Source organism: Cannabis sativa, chromosome 7 (genome assembly GCF_029168945.1).
Source record: "Cannabis sativa cultivar Pink pepper isolate KNU-18-1 chromosome 7, ASM2916894v1, whole genome shotgun sequence".
NCBI classification, from domain to species: domain Eukaryota; kingdom Viridiplantae; phylum Streptophyta; class Magnoliopsida; order Rosales; family Cannabaceae; genus Cannabis; species Cannabis sativa.
This window is the reverse complement of record NC_083607.1, coordinates 54,639,777-54,663,463: the sequence shown is the minus strand read 5'-3', so window position 1 is coordinate 54,663,463 and position 23,687 is coordinate 54,639,777. Positions and strand designations below refer to the sequence as shown.

The window sequence follows — 23,687 nt, the reverse complement described above, 5'->3', positions numbered from 1 at the left end:
TATTTGGCATTACACCTTGAATGGAGATTACACAGTTGGTAGTGGTTACATCCTAACTCAGAAAGAGAAGCAAGAAACTGAAACTTCTAATAAAAAGGAAGTGCAAAACTGGTGGAAGGACGTGTGGCAATCCAACTTAACCCCCAAAATGAAAAATTTTGTTTGGAGAGTGTGCCACAATTGGGTTCCTGCGAAAAGCGAGTTGGTTAAGAGAGGTATCAACATAGATGGAACTTGTTCGGGCTGCTGGAACAAAGTGGAGACAATCGGGCATGCTCTGTGGTGTTGTCCAAGACTGAAATCAGTGTGGAAAGCTGCTGGTTTTTGGCATCTTTTCCCTGAAAGTCTCGGTTTAATGAAGGACCTGATGGAATTTCTGATTTTCATGAAAAAGAAGTGCACTAAACAAGAGTTTGAGACTTTTTTGGGGATTAGTTGGATGGTATGGAACCACAGAAACAAGAAAATCTTTCAGAACAACAAGACCCCATTGAAGACTTGGATCCCGTGGGCTTTGGATTTAGTTGCTCATACCCTGGAATCAACAACAAAGGAGCAGAAGTCGAAGAAGGAAAAAGAGAAACACTCGTGGCAGGCTCCCCCAAATGGAATTTTTTCATTGAATTGTGATGCTGCTTTGAAGATGGATCATGAAGGATATGCTACTGCTGCTGTCATTAGAAACAATAAGGGCAACTTAATTGCAGCAAAAGTTTGCTTCTATCCCGGTTATACTACTGTTCTGATGGCTGAATGTTTGGCCTTGAAGATGGGTATCAAGCTTGTTCAAGATACAGATTCTAAACCTTTCATAGCGAATTCAGACAACATCACTGCTGTTCACCAAATCAACTCCAAAAAAGCTCCCAGAGCCGATTGGGGTCAACCTATTAATGAAATTTTGTCTTCTAATCTTCTCAATGGGTGTTTGGGAATTCGTTTTGTAACTAGGGATTGTAATAAGGTTGCTCACTCTTTAGCTAAGTGGGCTCTAAAGCAAAGATGTAATTCTTTTTGGTCAGAGGTTTTACCCTCTTGTGCTGCTGCAATTTTAAATGCAGAAAAGCCTGACCTGTTGTAGTTCTTTTGTTGGTTGAATAAAATTTTGCCTTCAAAAAAAAAAAAAAAAAAAAAAAATATCTTCAATATCATCTTCAAATCTTATAATTTAATAAAATTAAAATAATTAAATAAACCAATTTTAAAATAGATATGGTTAGATAATTATTAGGTTAAGAATAAAATAATAAATAAATAATAATTTTCCTAATTATATGTCAAAATATCTTAAATTAAGCAATATTCAAATTTCTACAAAACTATCAAAGTTATTTAAATATTTAAAATATAATTTATAAATTTGTAATAAGTAAAATAATATAAAATAGTAAAATATCATTTTTAAAATTATAATTTATAAACAATTAAATATTTTGCAAAATAACAAATTTTTGAATTTGAAAATATTATGGTTAGAATATCTATAAAAATATCTAGGTTAATTTCAAATTTATTAATTATTTAATTTGTCACATAAGATAATTTTAATATAATATTTCAAATAAAAAAGATAAAGTTTTCTTTTAATTTAAAATATGTTAAATATCAAAATATCTAATCTTATAATTAAATAATATATAAATATTAAAAAAATTAACAAATTTTTAAATCTGACCATAATTTAAAAAATAAAATAATCAATTTTTAAATTTAAACCTCAAAATATCAAAATTAATAATAATCTATTAAAAAATAAATATTATTAATTTAAAATATGATATTTAAGTTCAAATATATTTAAAAATAATATTTTATTTTAAATTTAGGGTTTGAAAATTGGAAAAAATCCCCAGAAAATTGGGTTTGGGAGTGAATGCTGCCAGTAGGCTGCAAGCGCAGCCTTCGAATGCTGCAGATAAGGCTTGACACGCGCGGATGAGGGAACCTAGACGAGGTTTCTTGGCGGATGCAACATCACGCACGGGCGTGTGTAGCCTCCTGGGCGTGTCCGAAGGAGTGTCCCGCGTCTGAAGACACGGGTTGTGTCCGAGTGCACGTGCGCGGATCCCTAGTTGTCCGAGTGGCTGGTGCGATAGATGCACCCCTCTCGACAGCCATGACACTTAATCTTCCAAAATTCACAACTTTTTCAATTTTTATCGGAATTGAGTTCCGTAAAAAGGAAAATTACTTAATTTTTCACAAGGAATCCAAATAAAAATATTTTCAAAAACAGAAAAAAATATTTTTCGTGGAAAAAATTTTGTACAACACATAGATTCATCAAATAACACATAAACCATATGAAGCCATCCAAACCAACACATAACATAATTTTAATTCACATTTCATGAAAGTAAATCATTACCATGGCTCTGAGGCCAGTTGATGGAAATATTTTATCAGGATCTAGATTTACTAACAAGTATGTTTCATTAACATCCTAATATGAATTCTAAAACAATGAAATAAACATAAAAGGGTTTAAGGAAACCTTACATTGGGTGCAGCGGAATATAATGAATCCTTCTGTTTAGATCTCTAGCCCTTGTTTCCTTTCTCTAGCAGAGCATTATCAAGATCTGAACCTGGATCTCTTTCTCTCCTTCTTGAGTCTGATTCTCCTTCTTGTTGATTGGATTCTTCACAATCTTCTACAATATGATTGAGATACCACTTGACGTGTGTGGGCACTCACTCATTCACTCAAGGTTTGAAAATTTTAGGAAGAAAAGAGAAGGGAAGTGGGGGCTTAATATTTTCTCTGAAGGAATGAGATGCATCATCTTTTTCCTGAAGCCATCACTACCTATTTATAGGTAACCACCTAGGTTTATGTTAGAATTATTTGGCATTAAAATAATAGAAAAATAAATGGTAATTGATTAGTGTGGCCGGCCATAGGATGTGGATTGGGCCCCACTTTGCAATTTTTCCATTTTATCATTTTTCCATCCCATTTTCTCAAAAACTCCAATTTTCCAATTTAACCACTTAACTGCCAATTCCAGTTATTTAATAACTAAAAATTAACCATTAAATAATATTGTTATTTAATATATTTATTAATTAGACATATAAAGTCTCTTAATTAATAAATAAAACCTAGAATCTCTTTTCTTCACAATTTTGCCCTTGCTTAGTGAAAATTCATAAACTAGACATAGTCTAATTTTAGAATTATAATTGATTAATTAAAATCAATTAACTGAGTCTGACAAGCAGTATGGTCTCAACTAGTATGTGGACCATGGGCCTATATAACCGAGCTTCCAATAAGCAGATCAAGAATTTACCAAATAAATCCACTGACTTATTAATTCCTTGTTGAATCCACGCATAGAACTTGGAATTGCACTCTGAGTCATATAGAACGCTCTATATGTTCCACAATATAGATACGCTATTAATTATCTATTGTTATAATCCTAATTTGATCAACGATCCTCTAATAGATGATCTACATTGTATAGGGACTAAATTACCGTTACACCCTTCAATGTATTTTATCCTTAAAATACTTAGCTCTGTATAAATGATATTTCAGCGACGTGAAATGAGTAATCAACCATTTATCTCTGTTTAGCCAAGCTCGAAGGAAATCATCGTTTCACTTCTAAATACCTATAGAAGTTATAGATTCCATATCTATGTTTAGCGCTCCCACTCAATTATACTACCATGTTCCCAAAATGTACGTATCACCCTGACCCAAAAGTAGGCTTAACTAACAAATCAAAGAACATGAATAATGCTCTTGAGATCGAACCTAATCATATCAGGATTAAGATCATTTGATCTAGGATCAACTAGGTGATATTGAATTGAATAGATATTACGGTAAATTTAACATATCTAATCAAAGTTCAATATCGGTCCCTTCCAATGTATACTCCATATATCCGATACTGGTAAACTTTGCCAATGCCCTGGAAAGGACATAACACTTATCCAAGGTGTAAGAATACCTATCGCTGATTATCATGCCAGTCTAAATCCAGTGAACTGACAAATCAGGGAATTAAACTTTCGAACATATAATCAAGATTATATTCCACTGTGTTGACAATACTATAATCATTAACAAATACATATGTTCTGGACTTAATAGAATTTATACATTAAATATAATCATGAAATAAATCATGTGAACCATGCAACATAAAATGTTATTTATGATCTTTATTAATAAGTAAATCTGATTATATTGAAATGGGTTTTATTTAGGGCACAAAACCCAACAGTATGCCTGTGTTGTCTTTTTCAGGTCTGTTCTGACAGGTTGGCGCTGTATAGTCACAACCGGGTATTTCGGGCTGAACCGGGTTCGGGCCTGAAATGCAGTTTGGAATAGAATTATTGACATTTTATTTATTGATGAATAATTTGAATATATATTTGGATTTATGTGTGTGTGAAATGACTTAAATACCCTTGAGTATGTGTGTGCATACTTTATAGCCATATACTCTTAATTTACAAATAATAAAAGAAAGAATTTTTAAGGAAAAGCAAATTTTTCTGGTTTTGCTACCCCCTTACCTAAACCCCCTCTCCCTCTCAAACCCTCTTTTTGTTTCAATTCTTTAATTGGTGAAAATTGCTTAAATTTGGCTTGAATTGAAGCTTTGAGGTTAAAGAACTTTGAGCTTGGAAGTGAGGTAGTTTTCTACTAATTTTTATTTGAATTCTTGTTGAGTTTATTATGGGAAAAGCATGTTATGGGTTGTCTTTCTTTTGAATTGCATGTATGAGGAATTGTGTTGATCTTGAAAGATTTAGGTGTGTTAATTCCATGATATTGTTGTGAGTTTATTATTGATTATTGGATGAGATTGTTGAGGGTTTTCTAGGTTAAAGTTTATGTGTTAATTGGTGTTATGCTGCTGGAAATTAATTGAGTTGGGTTGGTTTGGAGCTCAAGTTCTTGAGCTTGAGTTCTTGTTGATTAAGGTATGATTTTGTGTTATTGTGCAATCTGAAATTGGAGGTTATATGTTGGAATTTAATGCATGATATATGTATATATATATATATATTTTTAACGCTCTAATGTTTGCTAGCAACTTTATTTGGTAATTTGAGAGTTTGATTAAGTTTTGGGGTTGTTTTGGTTGTGTTTGGAAGCTAATTTTCGTGTAAAAGCTTGCTGGTTTCTGGGTTTGGAACCCAAGTGCCGCGGCATGGTCTTTAGCATGCCGCGGCCCGCCCCTCTTGTTTGAACCTGGGAGTTGGTCTCAGGTGCCGCGACATGGCTTTTGCATGCTGCGGCCCGCCCTCGAGTTTTTGGGCAGATTTGAGTACCAACTTTGAAAATGCATATCTTTGTGATCCGAACTCCGTTTTGGGAGTTCGAGATACCGTTGGAAAGCTCGTTTTGAGCTCTATGTGATTATCTGTATTTTAAATGCCATAAATATAATTTATGAATGTAGAATCAGAGGTTAACCCTATTTGTGAAAATCCCAGATTTTGTGACTAGTATTACTGGCACCTGGTCAGGAGCACACAGGGTCACGTAGAGTTAGCACGTAGAGTTATGCGCGGTGACGCTTATACTGGAAATGATATTTGTGAGTAATTAGAAATCGGGATTAGGATTATTACCCTAATTATATATGTTGTATGAATACAATGCTATGATATATATATGAGTATATGAGTATGTTAAGATTCAGGATTATGTATTCAAGGTATAACCAGATTGGACTCGGTAATTAGAGCTGAGATGAACCCTTCTAAGGCCTTATTGTATTTATACATGTGAGCGCAACACATAGGTCTACGTCACGTTGACATAAATAGGCATGTGAGCGTAACATGCAGGTCTGTGTCATGCATGCATATGAGAATGGCATTACTGTTTATATAGTGTGATAAACATATTATTGATATTTTATACTATCTTGCTGGGCTTGGCTCACGGGTGCTCTACTGTTCAGGAAAGGATAAAGATGTTTCTGATCAGCCATGAGTGTAGGAGTTGGACGAAGAATGTACATGTTCAGGCCATGCTAGACCAAGCGGGTTGGGGTCTACCAGTGATGTATTTTGTGAATCTGTTTTGCCGCTTAGGTCGGCCAATAGAAAAGGACTTATAATAGTGTTTTGTAAATATTTTTGGGATCCCGACTTTTGTAACTTTTAATTTGTAAAGTTTAAAGTATTACAAGTTTTTTTTCATTCCGTTTGTTATTAAAGTTTAATTTCTGCGCTAATGTTTTTAGTAATCCCGTTTAGGGGATTAGAGTTTCTTAAGTATCTTGGGTAGACTGCCTAATTATTTAGGGCGTTACAATAATTAAAGATATTCAAGAAAAAGTTAATGTCATTCATCGTTGACCTTCTAATGAGGTATTTATTTATACTATTCTTGTTTCATTTTTTTACTGCTGTTATTATTAGTTTTTTTCCTGTTTTATTTTAGTTGCAATACTTTTGTTTGATCCAGGTTAAGTAATCTGATGAGTTGGTAACCCAAGATTCTAATGATTATGCTGAGGATGATGACAAGGGATTACTTGATCCAGAGAATATTGATTTCGACTCTGATGATGGTGATGAGTTGGGTAAAGATGGTGGTGATTCTGCTGGAGTTGATAAGGTTGTTAGTGATGTTCCTGCTACTAATGTGAATCAATATTGCAGGCAGTGAAGAGAGGGCTAAGGATGTTGAGAATGTTAAGGCCAAAGAACCTAGTTTAAAGGGAGATGATTTTTTTGATGGTTTTAGCCAGCTTGAAATTGATGATGAGCAAGTTGTGTTGGCTGGTCTAGAAGCTGTTGGTAAAATCAATGTAAGTGTAGTTTATATTCTTTGTTGGTAAAATATGTTTTATTTTAGTTGCTTGACAATTTTATATTTGTTTTTCAACTTTTGATTTTTCTGATTTTCCAATTTTATCTTTTCAGGTCCTAGATCCAATCCAAGTGTTGCTGTTGAAAAGGCAGTTTCCATTCCTTCTGATGAAGAAGCTGATGACACTATTACTTATACTCCTCTTTTGGATAAGAGAAAGCATGCACCGGCATTGAAATCGCCTTTTATTGATTTTGGGTCAGCTGATGTGAGCAGCAATCCAATGGAGATAATGTCATCAAGTTCTAAATTTGGAGGAGATGGGAGAGATTTTAAGATGGTTACTTATGTGAAGGGCATTTTTGCTCTTAACAATACATTTGTTGATTCCGTCTCTCATGAAATTGAGGCAAAGTTTGATGCTTGGATTGGCGAAGGTTTGCCAAAACATCCTAGGTGAATATTTTCTTCATTCTGTTTTGTATTTTGTTATTTCTTTGAATTCTGTTTTTATTTTTCCAATTATTTGAATTCAATATATTACCTTCGGTTTAGATTAGGTGTTGATTATGTCGAAGATATAACCTGATTTTATCATTTGGCTTGCTGTGACATGTTTATCAATCACTCGGTAAAATTTCTGTTTTCTTTTAAACTTTTGATAGTTGTTTTACAGTTGTTTTATCATTGTTTTTTTAGTTTAGTTACTATAATTAAGTTTTTTAAATATTTTTTAACTTTCTATTTTGTGTTTCTTTGTTGTTTTGTTTCAGCATATGAATACTATCTTCTATTACCTTAGGAAAAAAGGTAAATATTCTTCTGCTGTTACACTGAATTTCGCAACAACTGACTGCCTTTTCGATGATTCCATTCAATCGTTATACCACAAGTTCTGCAAAGCCAAGGCAATGAAAACAAAGATGTCTCACATACATGCTGCTCACCCAATAGCGCATTATATAAGAGGACTGCGAATTCCATGTTCTAAGCTTTGGTATGAAGTCGATCATGTCCTATTCATCATAAATCTTAGGAAGGAAAGTCATTGGGTTTTTGGTCGTCTTTATTTGAATAAGGGGATTATATTTTCTTTGAGGACTGCCTAAATGAATTCTGTAGCTAGGAATGCAATGAAGGTTTATTTTGTTTTACTCCCTTTGTTTTTTGATCTGCTTGGATTTTGGAAGAATAGGTCCCATGTTCCTGATTTAGGTTCTGACCCTAAAGCTCCTCTAAGAGTTGTGGAGATTGCTGGTCTTCCATCTTAGCAGAAAAAGTGAGTTGTTGTTTTTAAGTGTATTTTATGTTGTATAATAGTTGTTTAACTGTTCTTTTTCTTTTTCCTTTTTGGGTAATAGTTATCGCGGAGCATTTGTGGCTGCATTTGCCGAGTTCTTCATCCATGGAAAAGATGTTCCTGCTAATTTTGACATTGAAGTTTATCGTACTCGACTTGCTGCCCTCTTCTTCTCGTACGGTCAAAAGAAAAATTATGAAAGTATTGATAGCGAGGATGAGAAGCAAAGCATGTCTTTCAAGGCTTCTAAATTGAAAAAGTAGGGTCAATTTTTAGTGAAAATTTGTTGTTATTGGTTGATTTTCTTTTCAGACAATTTTTTAGTTTTTTATGTTTGTAGGTACTATATTCGTTTTATATTCTAGAACTGGTTATAAACTTTTAGAGGATATATGAAATTAACCGTTATAATATGTTCTTTTTTTTTTTTTTTATGTTTTGTAACAGCAACAGTGTTATGATTTTTCAATTAATTATGTTTGTTTTTTTTAAAGTCATCCAACTATAGATAAACTATTATGCAACTGTATACAAACTATTTTTAGTGTTCAACATACTTGTTATTTTATTTGTGACATGTTACCTCAATATATTCCACACTGTTATGTAACTGTTTTCTTCTCCTTATTATACAACTTATAAAAAATCATATGTGACTTTTAAAATTTTTTTATAATGAAATTCTTTTAGTAATAAATCATTAATAAGTGTCAAAACTGTCCTGAAACTATTATGCAACTACTAGCAAACTATTTAAACTCTGCCAATTAATAGCAATCTATCAAATATAACATTTCATCCTGTGTAAATTCTCATAGAGACTTAAACAATTCAAATAATTCTGTTGTATCTATTTTATTGCTTGATTGTTGCATGTCGTTCGGTTGTGACTGTGTTGACCACATTTGCTGCACCTGTTCTGTTTTTTTGTATCCGAAACAGCTATAAATCTTCTTTTCCTTGGTCTTTCGGATCTTATTTTCTGGTTTGGTGGCAGAACAAGGATATCTTTTATATTCTGTGGTACATCCCATGTTGTGTGATTGTGTACCAGATATGTTGAGCCGCTGTATGATTCAAGCCATGTTCTTGTCGTTTAATAACTTGAACAGTAGTTGTAAACATTCAAGTTCATCTCTTTAATCACATCAACCGCATGAGCACACGGTAATTCGTCAATTTGGAATCGGTTGCAACTGCATGTTTTCTCCTTTAGATTGATCACCCATGATCTTGTTAGTTCTACTACTTCGAACATGATCTCGTTTATTGGTTTTACCTGCAAATTAGGTCAATATAATCAATTTTCAATCTGTACAGGAAACTGAAAAACAACTATTAGGAAACTGTAATGCAACTTAAAGTTCAAAGAGGTTTTACATTTTCTGTCAATGAGTCCACAAAGTTGTTGACTAGCTTCTTCTCTGCTGTAGGTGTAATACCTTGGAATTAAGAAATGGATTAGCAAAACCCTAATTAGATAATTATGTATAATTGAGGAATTATATTATCATATAGTTTAATATATGAGAATTTATTTGATTAATTATATGTTAAGACCCCGTTGGTGAGCCAGGGGCATTTTTGTAATTATGACCTGAGAATGGTAAAATGATGAAATTAATTAATTTAATTATGTGCTTAATAGAAATATATTATTATATAGTATGCCTATGTTGTCTTTTCAGGTGTGTTCTGACAGGTTAGCGAGGTATAGTCACAACCGGGTATTTCGGGCCGAACCGGGTTCGGGCCCGAAATGCAATTTGGATTGAAATAATTGGCATTTTTATTTAATGGTGATAATCTAAAATTTAATTGGATTTAATTATGCATGGAATGACTAAATTGCCCTTGTGTATATGTGAGCTTGATTTTTAGCCTTAGGGGCAAAATGGTATTTTGACCTATTGATTTATATTTGATAAAAGAAGGAATTTTTGAGGAAAGAAAATCAATTTTTCTGGTGTTTTCCCCTTCAACTTGAATCCTCTCTCTCTCTCTCTCACCCTCTTTGATATTCAAATTTTGATTTGGTGGAAGTTGCTTGATTTGGAGCTTGGAATTTAAAGATTTTTGAGCTTTGCTGTGATTGGAATTGAGGTAGTTTCCTTTACTGAGTTTGATTGAAGTTCTTGTTGAATTTTAATTTTGGTAAAAGCATGTTTTTGGTTTTATTGTTCTTGAGTTTGCATGTTCAAGGAATTGGTGTTGTTTTGATGAATTTAGGTGTGAAATTGATAGTTATTGTTGTGGGTTAGATTGTTGGGTTTGGATGAGATGTTTTGACTATTTTCTACGTTGGAAATGATGTTTTGAGTAGTGTTATGCTGTTGGAAGAATTATGAGGTTGAAGGATTTAAAGCTCAAGTCTTTGAGCTTGAAGAGTTGTGTGTTAAGCATGATTTTGGGTTATTTGTGCAATTTGAATTTTGAGAGTTGTTGTTGATGTTGTTAGCTCTCTATTGTGATGATTTTTATCTGTAAGAAGTTAATTTTGGGTATGGTATGATTGAGGTTTGAATTTATGGAAAAGTTGGCATGTTTAGGCCTTAAAAATGGAGTTTTTTGGTGTTCTGAACCCAGTCGCTGCGACGGGATTTTTGGCCGTCGCGACTGGGTTTGGCAGTGAGAAAGTCTGTTTTTCTCGATTTTGTTTTGGCCATAACTTTTGAATCGGGACTCCGTTTGGGACGTTCGTTATATCGTTGGAAAGCTCGTTCCGAGCTCTATTGAATTATCTATGTTTTGAATGCCATGTTTATATTATGTTAAAGTGAAATTAGGGATTAACCCTATTTGTGAAATCCCGGGTTGTGTGACTAGGATTACCGGCACTTGATCAGGAGCACCTAGGGGTTTGGAGTCTCTGTTATTGTGGGACAATAGGAAAGACAGTAGTTTGCACGTAGAGTATGTGCGGTGGCGCTTATGTTGAATATGATATATGTAAGTAATTTAAATGGGATTAGGGTTATTACTCTAATATGAGTGGTTAATAGCCTAGGGTTATAACCCTAGTGATATAAGTTGAGTAAATGCTATGCCATGCTAAGTATATGATTATATTGAGATTAAGGGTTATAGGTTAAAGGCATAATCGGGTTGGACTCGGTAACCATAACCGAGATGAACCATTCTAAGGCCTTATTGTATTTAGACGTGTGAGAGCAACACGTAGGTCTATGCCAGGTAGACATAAATAGACGTGTGAGAGTAACACGTAGGTTTACGTCACGTAAACATAAATAGGCATGTGAGCCCAACATGTAGGTCTGTGACACACAGACAGATTTAAATGGCATTACTGTTTATATTATATGATGAGTATATTAGTGTTATGTTTTATACTGTCTTGCTGGGCTTGGCTCACGGGTGCTCTACTGTGCAGGAAAGGGTAAAGCTGTGTTTGATCAGCCATGAGTGTAGGAGCTGGACGAGGAATGTACATGTTTGGGCTACACTAGACCAAGCGGGTTGAGGTCTACCAGTGATGTATTTTGAGACTCTGTTTTGCCGCTTAGGTCGGCTAGAGGAAACGAACTTGTAACAGTGTTTTGTAATTATTTTTGGGATCCCAACTTTTGTAACTTTTAAATTATAAGGTTTAAATTATTACAAGTTATTTTTATTCCGTTTATTAATGAAATTTAATTTCTGCGCTTATATTTTTCTAATAATCCCGATTAGGGGATTAGGGTTTCATAAGTTTATTGGGTAGCGTGCCTAATTATTTAGGGCGTTACAGTAGGTGTTAAAAATGTTGTGGTTTTCTTTGCTTTTTTCCTGTTTGTGTATGTCCATTGTTGTATCAAATCTCTCAATGACTCCATTAGTGTTGTGATTGGTAATTCTCTAGCTGCTAAGTTTACTGCATTTAGAGATTCAACAATGTTAGAAGTCATAGTTGGATACCTGTTGTGTTTGCTGTGGTATTTTGACCATTTATGGTATCAAACTTGTTGTAAATATGGTCCAACATGAATGTCCAAGCTGTCCAGCTCGCTCATATGGTATTCAAATGTCCTCTCTATGTATGCTCTTACTGTTGCGAAGAATGGTTTATCAAGCTTGCTTGCATTCTTCTTGAAGGTTGCTTTTAGGTTGCTTAACAGGTGGTATACACAATAGGCATGCGTTATTTCTGGAAACACTTGAGCAGCTACCTTAATTATGCTCTCATGTTTGTCTAAGATCAAGCATTGTTCCTCTCTAATCTCATATGTTTCCCTTAGTTTTGTGAAAAACCATTGCCATGAGTTGTTATTTTCTGAATCCACAATAGAAAAAGCTAGCGGAAAAATGTGTCCATTTCCGTCTTGTGTACAAGCAGAGAGCAATGTACCTCCATATGTTGATTTAAGGAAAGTTCCATCAACAACTATTATAGGTTTGCACTTCTTCCATCCTTTTATTGAAGCATCTAGTGCCACAAACAAGTACTTGAAGTTGTTGTCTTCCTCTGTTTGCATGTGTACGATAGTTCCAGGATTAGTTTTCTGCAGCATGTGCAAAAAACTTTGCAGTAGCTTGTAAGATTCGTTTGATTTTCCTCGTAATTCTTCTTACACGTGCTCTTTGTTTCTCCATGCTTTCATGTATTTCATTCTCACCCCATACTTATGTTTCATTTCTCCTCTGATGTCTTGTGGCGTTTGAGTTGTTTTTATGTTGGTAAACCGTGGCTTGATGTAGTTTCCAATCAACTTCGTTGTAGCTTGTCTTTTGTCTGCAAATCTTATGTTTAGATCACAAGTGTGTATCACATTTCTGTCATACTTTCGAATTATGAATGACTTCGTTCCGTTTCTAAATGTCGTTAGTGCCCACTTGCATTTTCGATCCAAGCAACAAATTTTGTATGTTCTTGTGCATGACTTTTTCACTTTGAATTGGAAGTTGTTTCTAATTGCATATAAACCAAGCACACTTTGGAATGTTTCTTTGTCTTTATATATTTGTGCTTCTTCTATTTCAGGATGTTGCGGATCTGTGATTAGTAGTTCGTCATAATCTGTGATTCCTGGCTCCCTGTTTTTATTTTTTTTAGTTGCTCAACCATTTCCTCTGCCACAAGTTTTGCATAGTCCATGAACTCGAAATTCTCTCCCCCACCTTCCAGTATTGTAGCATCAATTGTATGTTGTTGATTTGTTGAGTCTTCTGTCGTTGCTGCATTGTATTCCATCGTTTCAAATGCGTTTGTCTGTGCAACTAATGCATTACTATTTTCCAAGAACGATGATTGATGGTTGTTGGTGGGTTGTTGATGACATTCACACACAATGGATATGTTGTGAAGCTGGGTTCCTTCAGTTTTAGTTGTATGTAGAAATGCAGGCCTTGATCATCCTTTATCCTCAACGGTTGGTATCCTTCTTTCACTTGATATTTCAGTTGCAGAACGGTGTTTTCTTGGTTGCATTCCAGGACCTCTTTCAGCTTCCGTTGTAATTCTTCATACTTATAATTGATTAAAATGTAATGTCCACTAACTTCATAATTTTCATAAATATTCATTCGATCATCAAATTGTCCATTGCAAAAGACTAGGAATGGAATGTCTTCATTTTCTTGTGATTTTGAAATTATTATTAGTGTAAGGCAACAATTTTGAAACTGTTTTGATTCTGTTATTGCTAATGTTAGTAATGTATCCGAACATTTTTGACACTAATTTTTATAACAAAAAAAAATTATATTTATGAAATAGAATAGAAACTTACTCTATTTCCTTTCCTCTGTTCAAGTCTTGTATTTCTAGTTCTGAACCATGTTTTTGTCATTTTTTATTTTATTGCTGTTATCAAACTATGAAAAAATTGAAATGCAACTTTTATGAAACATTTTAAATTTATTACACAAACTAACCATTTGTCCAAGTATTTTCTCTTTTTCTGCTGTCCAAAATAAATTCCTGCAATATTGAATAAAACTATTATGAAATGATGATGCAACAGTAAATCAACTTGAAAAAAAATGAAACTTAACTCCAATTAACATAGTTGCTGCTTGATTTTATTTTAAAATCAAAAAAAAAACGACTATGCATATCGTACATCCATTCTATTTGGAGGATAGTTTGTTTTTTCAAAGGAATAATGCCCTAAATGTTTGAAGGAGAAAAGATGAAATGAAAGATGTACCATATGCTATGGTCTTGGGATGTTTAATGTATGTGATGGTGAGTACAAGACCGAATATGGCTCATGCTCTAAGCATCCTAAGCCAGTTCATGTCCGATCCAACTATTGAACATTAGAAGGCCCACAAGTTGTTATTAAGGTACTTAAAGGGAACTTGGGATTATAATCTAACCTATGAGAAAGTAAATTGGAGAATTAAAGCTAAAAGAGTTCATGGACGTTGACTATGCCTCAAACTGAGATACCAAAAAAATCAACCATTTCCTATATTTTCTTGAGCAATCAAAACTGTATAAGCTGGAGGCCCAATTATAGTCTATGGTTACTCTTTACACCATAGAAGCAGAATTCATGGCAACTAGGAAGCATTCAAGGAAGCATTATGGCTTCGACAAATTCTTTATGAATTAAAATAAATCAAAGGGAGAGTGAATGTGTATTCGGATAGTCCGTCATCCATCCATCTCTGTAAGAACCCAGTTTATCATGAAAATAACAAACATATAGATATAAGACTATACTGGATTAGAGAGAAGATAGAAGAAAGTCTGGTTGATTTAGAGAAGGTCATAATAGAAGATAATCCTGCTAATGTTGGGACTAAGGTCTTAATAAATTGAACTTGATCAATCTTAGAAGTTAGTATACTGAGATTCCTAGAACACCAACCATGATGGTTGCATTCTTTCTTCATCATCATACATTTAATTTGAAGTAACTAGGTGGAATTTGTTTCCTCCAAATTGAAAAGTCTCCAAGAAGCTATTATCATTCCAGAAAAGTTGTTGACTTGTGGATGCAGGTCTTGGAAGACTTTTTTGTCTTTTCGGGAAAGGTCTTCGGAAAAGCTAGTCCTCCTCCAAAAAGGAGTTCCAGATGGCTAGCTGTTCATCCTAGAAGGTAGTCCCCGATAGTTGATTCCACCTGGCTCTTTCCTATCCGGAAAGGTCCTTAGCAAGTGCCTTGGACCGTGACTCCAGAAGGCCTCATACTCGCTCCCTGATGCACTCTTCCTTAGGCTGACGTGGAGACCTTGCTCAGATGAGAGTTGGTTAAGTTAGTTATTGGGTAACTAACTTAACAACCTAACTTCTTGCAACCACTGATTTTAGGATCTTGATCTTAAGCCTATAAATACCACCAACATTTAACATTTCAAAAAATGACGATCAGATTAAGTTGAGAATTGGAGAGAGAAAAAATTGAGAGGTACAGAGAAAAGAGAGAGATTGGATTTAGATTTTGTAAGAAGAATATTTTATTGATGAAGAAGATTTTTGGGTAAGAGTGTGAGGGTTACACACTTTAAGAGAACTAATCAGAGAATCGATCTCAACTGTATTGTACCTATTCTTGCTCAATCAATAAAGAGGATTTGAGTTTTAAAAAAAAATAAATAAAGAGAATTTGGTGGTGTTCCAGAATTGGAGTAGAGCCATAGATCACATCGATCTATCGAACTTAAAATAGTATATATCTTGGCGTTGATTTTATTGTTTAACAACTTTAATTGTTTCTGGTTTTTCCGTACTCTGTTCAACCCTTTTTTTTCGATTATTGTTTGTGATTTGTGCTTGTCATTACTAGTTGTTTAATTATTAAAGCTTAGTTTACTACAATTTTCCCAAGACTTTTCTATTTATACTAACCTTAACCTTGTATGTACAATTAGTCACTAAAGCAGTACCACTCAACAGTTCTAACAAAACAAAAGTAGTTAATAAGAACAATACTTAAGACATCAAAATAGTTAGAAGATGTAAATCTAGCGTCCATCATCAAATGGATTGAGCATGAGCTGAGTTTGCATGCTATCATACATTGCCGTTGTACCACTCGAACCACATTCAAGATCATAACCAATGTAATTATTATGATTAATTGAATGTTTCTCCCCAAGCAAATGTTCAGACTCTTCATCACCAACATTTGTCCATGAATGCTTTGACATAGCTCGTAATCCCTCTAGCTCCATAGCTACTTCTTTCATAGTAGGTCTATCCTCCCCTTTTATCCTCAAACACCGTTTTGTTAGAGCTACAACCTCTTTAATCACCTCCATGTCTCCATCATTGAAGATTTTATCATCAATGAATTCGTTAAATTGATCATTATCTTTAACAGAGAGGAGGGACATTGCTAGGACTTGACTAACATTATTTAATTTATCAAAAGAGAAGGCTCTCTTCCCTGTTATTAACTCTCCTAAAACAACTCCGAAACTATAAACATCACTTTTTTCAGTAAGTTGGCTTGTTTGCAAGTATTCAGGGTCTAAGTACCCAACAGTGCCTTGCACCAAAGTTGATAACTGATCTTCATCTATGGGAATTAGTCTTGATGTTCCGAAATCTAACACTTTTGCTATGAAGTTTTCATCCAAAAGTATATTCATTGTCTTTATATCTCTATGAACAATTGGGGTATTAGTTTCACAGTGTAAGTATGCTAATGCTCCTGCAGTTTCAGTTGCAATCTTCAATCTCATTTCCCATGAAAGTGAGGAACATGGTTCATTGCCTTTATTGTGGATATGTTGAAAAAGAGTTCCGTTTGTAATGAATTCATAAACAAGGAGAGGTACTTCTGTCTCTAAACAACAACCTAAGAGCCTAACCACATTTTTGTGATTAATTTGCATGAGCAGAATTACCTCATTAATGAATTGTTCAATTTGTTCAGCTGGGACTATTTGAGCTCCAAATTTGGACTTTTTTATAGCAACCACCTTGTTGTTTGGGAATATTCCTTTATAAACTATTCCATAACCTCCTTCCCCAATGATTCTACTTTCATGGTAATTGTTTGTGGCCATTTCTAGTTCTTTTGCTGTGAAGATTTTCGTTGTCTCAACAGGTCCTTTCTCAGTACTTGATAGTTTTTGTTGTAACATCAGCCCACCATTTTGTTCAAAGAACTTCTCTTTAAGCATTATCAATTTTCTTTTTCTTACTCCCCAATATAGCATTATACTAATTGCAATAAGACTGAGGAGGCCTATACTTACACCTGCATAGATATAGAAAAGATAAGATGCTTAATTTAATTAGATTTATTTTAGGGGCTTTATCATTTTTATACTTTAAAACAGTTTTTTTTTTTTTTTTCATTTTTATGAGATTCTACATAAAAACTCTTATTGCAACTAGCGCTGCAACCTAAATCGCAACAAAAAATCATATAGAAATACTTATTGCAACTAGCGTTGCAACCAGTTTAGAAACTCAAACCGTAAATTTAAAAAAAAAAAAAAAGTTAAAAAACCAATATATGAGGTAATTCCCTTTTATTTTATTACAATATCATTATTAATGTTATAGAATAATAGTGCCCAAACAACATCTTTATTATTATTTTCATAATCAAATAAATAAATAACACTGCACAACTATATTCCTTAAATAATGAATATCATTGACAAATTTCTGTCATAAAAAGTCATTGATAATTTCGCTTAGCTATATTACTTCTAATTTGTAAATTTTATTCTTATCTAGATGTTGCCATAACAATGTAAGTGGTAAATTGCATATCAATTTAGATTTGTTCAAATTATCAATTATATATATATATAGTCCTACTTTTTTTTCTTTTTCTTTTTTTTTTGTCAGGATATACAGTACTATTATTTAGAGAAATGCTAAACACAGTCTGGCTAGTCCCCACTCTCTGTTTATAAATTTATCATTTACGTAATGTAGCTAACTAGCTAGCCATACACCTATTCAATTATTTCCAAAACTTAATTGTTCATAGAATCTTTTAAGCTAGAGTCAAGTCGCCGTGTGGATTTTTTTCCATTATAAAAAAAAAAACCAATTAATATTAATTAAAGGAAAAAAAAAAAAGAACAGGCATGATCAATTTGATTAAAATAAATATACGTACCCAAAGGAATATAGAGGAAGAGAGCTCTACGTGATCCATTTATTTTACCGCAAGTTGTTTCACTTTCATTGACTGGTTTATAACCCTTTAGGCATGAACACTTAAAGCTCCCATTTACATTAATAGAGTTTCCGTTGATGCACGGATTTTCACCTTTGCACTCGTCAATATCTGAATAATTAAAAATTAAGAGCAGGACATAAACAATAATAATGTCATCAATTTCTGTTAAAAATAATAATAATAAAGTTATCCATTCATAGAATATATATCAATATAATTGGATTTGGATAACGACCCGTTTGTTTTGCGGGTCAGAATTGCCCGTCGGATCAGGACTCTGACAGATATCCAGATTTTTTGCCTTTTATATAATACAATGTATAACTTAAGATTCGAATCGAAAATGTCTAACACACACTCACTCTCTAGAAAATAGTTTATTATATCACCTCTATATAACATTGTTTGTTGGGTTTTTCTTTTCCAGAATTTAATGAAAATTTACAATAATATTTTTATTTTTCACAAACAAAGAATTAAAAATAATATAGCATTAGAGTTACTGTATATCGCTGATATATTTCTGATAAATTAATAATAAAACAAAATTATACTAGTTGCTAGTGGGAATATATTAATTTAATATTGGACATGCTTTTGATAACACTTTTGTTTTTTAATTTTAAAAACAGAAAAATGAAAGTAGATTTTTTACTTTTAAAATTTTGTTTTTAAAAAACAAAAATGTGTTCTATAACTACTTTTGTTTTTAAATTTTAAAAACAGAAAACAAAAGTATGTTCTACAACTACTTTTATTTTATAATTTTAAAAACAGAAAATAAAAGTGTGTTCTGTAACCATTTTTATTTTTTAAATTTAAAAACAAAAAAACATAAATTTTGATTTTTTTTTCTTTTTTTAAATAAATAATTATGAATATCATTCATTTTTATTTTTAAACAAATATATAAAAATTATAAAAAAAAATCAAATAAAAAATACTCATTAACATCTTAAAAAAATTCAAGTAATTTAAAATCACGAAACTCATTATCTATAACACAAAACTGACAAAGTCATAATAAAATATGAACTAATAATTATCTAATATTGAAGAAAACTATTAAAAAAATTCTAATTGTTAATAATTTTCACTCATTATCTTCATCGTCGATTTGCTCTCCATTTATGATCAGCATATCAGTGTAACTTCTCTTCGCTTGTGCATATAGCTCCTCCTTTATACGCTTCCACGATTGCTTTGTAAAGGTTATAGTATTCCTATTTCCCTTCAAAACTTCTTCTTCCATAAGTTCAATAAAAATTTCTTCATGTTTTTCAGGCCAAACAGAAGCTTCGCTATTATCAATAATAACCACCTCATTATCTGTTCCTACCATCTATTCAATCGACATGTAATTATAAAACTAATTCTAAAACTTATATAAAACAAAAAACAATAAAATTAATTTAAAAAATTACAAACTAATGAAGCATAATCAAGTGTTGACAACAAGTGTTGGGTATTAATTTATAAAGCTCACTAACACATTCAAGCAGAAACTAATCCAATCCAATCCCATCACAATAAAGTAACAATAGAATTAAGAAAAAAAAAAATACAATCTCTTGTCTCTAACAAAACAAAAATTTGCACAATCAATATAAGACTTTTTCTTTTTATTTAAAATTTAGAATTGAATAGCATTGATGTATGCCTCTGATCAAGTTGAGTAGTGGTAATAATTTTGAAAGGGAATTATAAAGTGGTATGTATTAGTGTTTGAAATCATTTGTTTTTCTATCAATCAGAATTACAGAGTTACTCTTCTGGTATGGACAAATTCTTATTTCTCAACAGTCCAAGTCCAAGGTAGCACCATTCCCTATAAACCAATAATCATCATTATCATCAAACAACACTAATCTATTCTAATCTAGCTTGATTGATTCAGATCATTACTCAGAACTAATTAAGCATAGTAATCTTAGATTCCTCTCTCAATTCGCAAGTCTCATGAACATAATAACTAGACATATTATGAAAATAATGATGTAGTAGTGATTGTTAATCAGTTAACATATTTACCCCAGTTACTTATTTTATTACTCCTTTAAGTGAATCCTAATTCCACTCAACATTAATCATCACAGTTTCAAACTAGTAATAAATAGTTCCAAATTCTTCAAGATTATCTATTGTGTCAATTTCACTATCTTAAACTCACTGATGCTAAAACAATGAGCAGAGTGGATGTTGGTTCTAGCATAGCTACCTATGACACCAAGAAATTGTTCCCTGTTTCCCTAATCACAGTTTCATTGATGTTACATGCGAAGAAATTCCAATTATTCTACCACAATTGCACCAACGCTACCACTTACATACCTAACAGTATCTACCAAATTAATCTCAGGAGCCTTCTCTCATCTGAAAGGAGGGTTCTAACAAAACAAATTGATGTATTCAAATTCAATGAATGAGTACCAATCGAATCAACTAATGACAAAAAACACTCACATACTCAAAACTCACTATTTTTTTTTTAAATTAAGCAACAAAATCTCATTTCAGAAATCAAACCTAAAACTAATTTGAAAGATTAAATCTAAAATCCTAATAAAAGCTAAGAACAATTTTTCTCAAATAAAAACTCTAAAATTAAAATAAAATACAAAAGAAAATCATACCTGTAATAGCAAAAAGATCTTTCTCTCTAAGAAACCACTTTCATTGTCATGCTCTTCTCATTTTTTCATTTTCAAATCTAAGAACGAAGGAATAACAAAAAAAATCCGAGAAATAGGGAGAGAGAGAGAGGCGAGATACATAGAGAGAGAGGAAAAGAGAGCCATATAAATATACAGAGAGAAATAGAGACCGAGAAGAAGAGATTTACCTTGTAATGGTGAAGTTGAAGCCATGGAAACTACTCTGAAGAATGACTAACGAGAGAGAGAAGTAAAAGTGTTTTTAAAATTTTTTAAAATCATCGGTGCCGTTTGGTAACATTTTTGTTTTTTAATTTTTTAATCAAAAAATGAAAGTAAAATTTTTGTTTTTAAAAAATTTATTTTTGAAAAACAAAAATGCATTCTGTAACTACTTTTGTTTTTCAATTTTAAAAACAGAAAACAAAAGTGTGTTCTGTAAAGTTTATTTTTATTTTTATTTTCTGATTTTATTTAAGTCGGATCTAGGTCCGGGGTCGGATTCGGGTTCAAGTCAAAAGTCGGGTTCAGCGCCAGGGCTGTGGGGAGGGGATTTGGGTCCGGGTCTGGTCGTAATCCAAAAGATTGATTTACAAAAAAAAAAAACTGTTTAAAAAAATATTGAAAGTGATTTTTGTTGTTTTTAAAATTTTGATTCTAATTATAAAATTGAAAAGTAAAAACAGTTTTATAGAACATGTTTTTGAAAAATATTTTCACTTTTCTACTTTTAAAAACAGAAAACTGATTAAAAAAGTGTTACCAAACGGCACCATCTAAAATCTGTTTTTAAAATTCACTGAATTCTGTTTTTTAATTTTAAAAACAAAAAATAAAATGGAGTCACCAAACACAATTTTTATTTATATTTTTAAATTTTTGATTAAAAAAACAAAAAACTATTTTTATAATGGTTACCCAACACACCCATAATATATATTGAGACGTTCTCCAATTTTCAATTTGATAAATAATATAAAAAATCTAATCACTAAGAACGCCCCACATATCCATACATAGTGAATAGTCTTAAAAATGTATTAAAATTCACTCTTTACTCTTTACTGTTAACTAATTAATTAATTAATATTAATTAAGTTTGAATAAAAATAACACAGAAAAACATCAATAAAGAAAAGAAAAAATAATAGATAATAAAAGTAATGTTACCTTGGCAACCCTTTGGGTGGTAAGGATTTCCTATGAAACCAGGCAAGCAGCGGCAAAGGTAGCCATTGCTGGAATTAGAATTTACACACTCACTTGTCTCCAAATGACAAGTAAAATTCTTAAACTTCCGAGCCTTCTCACATGGCAACTCACCAATTGACCAATCAACAACCAAAGGGAAATTCTTCTTGCTTTGAAATTCTTGGAAACTGGTGTTGGAGAATTTGAACTCAGATTCCTCAGCTAAGATACCATAGCTACATCGATTAGAATCCAATACCTTTGTATTACTTGAATTAATGCTACTCAAACTAACCGTGAAATTGTTTAGTCTTGGAGGTATAGACATAACCTGGCAACAACCAACACCAGAACAAGTCCCATAGTAGTTAATGTCTCGAGCTTGATCACAAAACGACATACAACCTGTTCTGTACCTCTGTTCGCCTTGAAAGCCTTGAATAATGGCAAAAGTATTGCAACCGATGGCAGTGAACTTGTTCTTTGTAGATGAAACGGTGAAGCTGGACAACCGCAGCCGAGACCCGAGCCTATCGTTTTGATGTTGGGAGCCATTCTTATAATAACAGTCTTTGGCTATGAGCTGCAACACTCTAATTTCGCCATCTATAATAGATATGTTACGAACTTGGAGGTTACCTTTTCCGAGATATGTCTTCGGAGGGTCTATGGAGTCGTTACATGTGATGTTGAATTTGCTGTTCAAGTAGCAGCTGCCACCGATCCCGAATGGATAGCGAATTTCCACATTTCCGCAGTATCTGGGGCAGCGGTCATCTGGGGTTTTGGCTTCTGCTCGCCGCAGATTGATGATCCCTGCTGCAGTTAGTGCCAAATGAAGGAGTATTATACCATGTAACAACCCCATTTTGGTGACTAGGAATATATATATATTACTGGATAATTAACTTTGTAATAATAGAGATTTCTGAATTGCTTGTATAAAATGTTGATATATACTACTAGTTTAAACTAATGGTGCTCATTTTATACAAAATATAGAAAAAGAGAAGCCAATCTCTTGAGTTGGGTGACCCGTGACAATTTCATACTATGTCGTTTCTTGGAAGTTACATACTACTGGTAGGCTATTACATATTGACAAAACTTCCCAAGTCTTCATTTTTTTTCGCAGAATTTTTGCTGCACTACTTAATATAAAATAATTAGCATTTTTGTTCGCGAACTTTTAACACTACTTGATTTTGTTTTTTAAAATATAAGTTAAAAAATTCTCCTAAAATATAACAGTTACATGCCTTTAAAAATTAGCATTTTCACTACAAAATTTTGACCAATACAAAATTTAAACTTTTTTCATTAAAAGAAAAAAATTAAAAATTATAGAAAAATTACTCCGCATACTATTTTTTAAACTTTTTTTTTTTTCAAATTTACGGTTTGGGTTTTTAAAGTAGTTGCAGCGCTAGTTGCAATAAAAGTTTCTATACGATTTTTGTTGCAATTTAAGTTGCAACGCTGCAATAGGAGTTTCTATGTAGAATTCCGTAAAAATGAAAAAAAGAAAAAAAACGGTTTGAAAGTGTAAAATGAAAAAGCCCCAACCTTAAAAAACAATTAATAAAAAATAATAAAAAAACTTAATAAAAATGTTAAATTAATTAAAAAATATTAAGTTTACTTCA

General features: G+C 32.5%; 1 protein-coding gene and 1 long non-coding RNA gene across 2 annotated transcripts; both read right to left on the bottom strand.

The window, feature by feature from the left end:
- Positions 1 to 15,828: 15,828 nt before the first annotated feature.
- LOC115698306 (putative wall-associated receptor kinase-like 16) lies at positions 15,829 to 23,097 on the bottom strand. The gene is made up of 3 exons (XM_030625526.2): positions 22,021 to 23,097; positions 18,134 to 18,304; positions 15,829 to 17,254 (listed from the first exon to the last, which is right to left on the bottom strand). The coding sequence occupies exons 1-3, from the start codon at positions 22,907 to 22,909 to the stop codon at positions 16,011 to 16,013; spliced, it is 2,304 nt and encodes a 767-aa protein (XP_030481386.1). The 5' UTR covers positions 22,910 to 23,097; the 3' UTR covers positions 15,829 to 16,010.
- LOC115698307 (uncharacterized) lies at positions 19,152 to 21,151 on the bottom strand. The gene is made up of 3 exons (XR_004008088.2): positions 21,039 to 21,151; positions 20,830 to 20,906; positions 19,152 to 19,538 (listed from the first exon to the last, which is right to left on the bottom strand). It is a non-coding gene; the product is annotated as an uncharacterized LOC115698307 (long non-coding RNA).
- Positions 23,098 to 23,687: the final 590 nt, after the last annotated feature.